Here is a 3,308-nt window from a genome sequence, read left to right as displayed (position 1 = left end):
GACGTGAAGAAGGGAGCAGGTTGCACGTGGGGAAAAAACGCGCCTGATTTAAATGTCACACCTGAACGCTCACATCCTTTTAATTATGTTTGAAATTATGAACATTGCTCAACATCATGAAAATTAAACCTTATTTTCAATAAGCAATCCTGAAAAATATGTGGGGGTGCTTAACTTTTTTCCAGGTGTATATAAGGAAACAAACCTCACTGTATTAAAATAGCTTTCCACTCTGATTGTAAATTCTTTAGAATTCGAACAAGTTTACTTCCTGTCGCACATTTTGTTTCCTTTGTTTTAATACCAAAGTTGTGTACTTTTGAGACGTTTGTCCATTACAATTTATTGTGACATATACAAGCGAAAAATTAATACGTTGATTAGTTAAACAATTTGTTAATTTTTGCTTTACCTAAGAAAAATGGCAGTGAAATTTCAAGGCATAATTTCATGCTTAACACTGTTTTTCATGCTTTTCAAATATGCATTTTAATTGTTTTGTACTGTTTTGTTGATGACTACTAATACTCTTATGGGTATTTTTAGTTTGCTCTCCTAGAGACTGTAACAACTGCCATCCTCGACAGCTTCCCGTTTCTCAGAGAAAAGAAGACATTTGTGGTGTTAGGTGTATCCATTTTTGGATTTCTGGGAGGTATAATCTTTACCACAAGGGTAAGTACTTTGGGAATGAATTATTGAAACTGTTTATACAAGCATTCGATAATGCTACTTAATTTCAACTACTAGTGTTATGCTTGTTTGCAGTTTACATTGTATTATTGTGTTATTTTTTAGCATGACTACAGAAATTTCTGTTGATTCATAAAAACAGTTTTACAAGAAAATAGTTATTTCTGGGTATTTGAAGAGTTATTAGTTATATCGCCTGCCCTTCGATGTGTCTGTGGTAAATTTAATGACTTACAACGTCAAAATCTGGGGTTTGATTATACGGGGTGGACAGATCGCAAATAAACCATTGTGTAGCTTTGCGCTAAATTACATAAAAAATAACAACTTGTATATGGAAGCACATTGTGCTTATATAACAGTAAATTGGCAAACGATGATTGGATGATTGATTGGTATATTTGGCATGGGTGAACATGCTAACATGCTACATGTTTCGACAGAAAGAAGAAGACAGACCAATCTCCTGTCAAAACATGTCATATGTTCCCTTCATTAAAACAACTTTATTATACTTATAAATCGTTAGGGCGCTCGACTCGCAATCTGTGGGTCGCGGGTTCGAATCCCCGTCACGCCAAACATGCTCGCCCTTTCAGCCGTGGGGGGCGTTATAAGTGATGGTCAATCCCACTATTCGTTGGTAAAAGAGTAGCCCAAGAGTTGGCGGTGGGTGGTGATGACTAACTGCCTTTCCCCTAGTCTTACACTGCTACATCAGGGACTGCTAGCGCAGATAGCCCTCATGTAGCTTTGCGCGAAATCCATAACAAACAAACTTATAAATCGTTATTTGTCAGTTATATCATCGAATATGAATATCCCTTCGCTCCTGCCATCTGTTGACAATATATAGAAATAAAATATATATTTTGATTTATTACATTTTTTATTAGGTATTTAATGTAACAGATTTTTACATGTTTCTACTATATATTTCAACAACAGACTCTCACGTATTGGTTACAAAGTATTATATGGTTCTTTTGTAATATATAAATATGGATTATATAAACTCAAAGTACCCTTACATTTATCATTAATAACGTCTTTCTCGTATGTTCATAGTTATTATCGTTCACGATCAACAGATAAATCGTAATCTTAAAATTCTTTCTGAAAGTTACAAAGCTATAACTCTTTGTTATCACTTACATTATTTACAAAATTAAAGATGTGACTCAGAAGTAAGTTAGTCCAGTAGGGATAGGTTTATATTTATTATAAGGTCACGATTGTATCATAAAGTCAGTGGTAGGTGTATATAAGCGTGTATTATACAATATAGTGTCATATCAACGTGGCTAAGCGCTGTATTGTGGTGTGCTTTTATATATTTTTATCACGTATTTAGCTCTTCAAACTTTTTCAACGTTTAACTATACGAGATACCTCTTTTTACAAACAATTTAGATTTTACAGCGAGTGATTTAGGTTGTGCGCGATAATTGTAATTTCTCTTGTTCTATAAATTTTGTTACTATGAGGAAATGACAGATTCGTTAGGATTAAACTTATTAATTCGTTTTGGGACTTTTTACCAAGCAAACTTTTAAAAACTTACAAAAGGCTTAATTAAGAGGTAGGAGACTTGAATTAGATGAAGTGTTTTTCAATATACGCAAAAATAAAGAAATTATTACGAAATTTCTTTCCTGTAAATTACCCACACCAAATACTAAATGTAAAAGGTTAGTGATAACCCTCGCCAAATAACAAATGTAACAGGTTAGTACCTACTCTGTAAAATACATTGCCCTCGCCAAATAACAAATGTAAAAGGTTAGTACCTACTCTGTAAAATAAATTGCTGTGTGAACATATATGACTGAAGTATCAAGAACAAAGATTGTTTGGTTATTCTTTGGAGAGTCTGTTTACACCTGAAGATCGTGCCTTTTTTATATATCTTAACGAACAGGCTATAAAGTTTCGAACAAACGATTTACAAGAGGTCATGACAAACGCTGACAATCCCGAGGAAAATAATTTTCAACAATGACTTTAAACAATCCACAGGATGTAAGTAACTCGGTAGCACCTTACTCAAGATGGAAACATTGACAGAGATAGATATACACTACTGGAAAGCTAACAGCTTCTTGTACTAAATGACTGCACTGATAGTACAGCCAGCAATATTAACGTGAACAGAACAAAAAGTGGCAGAGTTGAAAATGAGAATGCCTTTAAAACAGTTGGAATTAATCCAATACTGCAGGACATGAAAGACCAAAGAAAGCAATTGTTTGGTCCCCTTACACGATGGAGCCAAATCAGTAGCAGTAACAAGAACATTCAACAGTAGACTATTCGGCACAATGACGGAGTAATGGACGGGTGTAATGACTGAGGTGTTAAGACACCATGACGGACACCACCAGTCATGTCCAAGAAGGAAACCCGTGATACCACATGTAATATATGATAGACTAAAGAAGAAACAATCATAATTTATCTGAAAACCTTAACCTTCCCCATTGTTCAAAATTAGCTCTTGAACAATTCTAGCTGTTAAGAAAAAGTCTTAGCTTTTCTACTTTCTTGAAAAGAAAAACTCAACTGGATATTAAAAACTGGATTGAAGAGTGTTAGAGAAATATTCCAATGTACCC

General features: G+C 34.3%; 1 protein-coding gene across 1 annotated transcript in view; it reads left to right on the top strand.

Annotated features, from left to right (window-relative positions):
- The window catches only part of LOC106460812 (sodium- and chloride-dependent glycine transporter 2-like), a 34,602-nt gene that overhangs the window by 16,748 nt on the left and 14,546 nt on the right, over positions 1 to 3,308 (top strand). The window contains exon 9 of the mRNA XM_013920553.2: positions 547 to 675. Coding sequence (XP_013776007.2) covers positions 547 to 675 — 129 coding nt within the window. The remainder of the gene's footprint in view (positions 1 to 546; positions 676 to 3,308) is intronic.

Source organism: Limulus polyphemus, unplaced genomic scaffold, assembly GCF_000517525.1.
Source record: "Limulus polyphemus unplaced genomic scaffold, Limulus_polyphemus-2.1.2 Scaffold840, whole genome shotgun sequence".
Lineage (NCBI taxonomy): Eukaryota > Metazoa > Arthropoda > Merostomata > Xiphosura > Limulidae > Limulus > Limulus polyphemus.
This window is presented reverse-complemented; position numbering and strand designations above follow the sequence as displayed.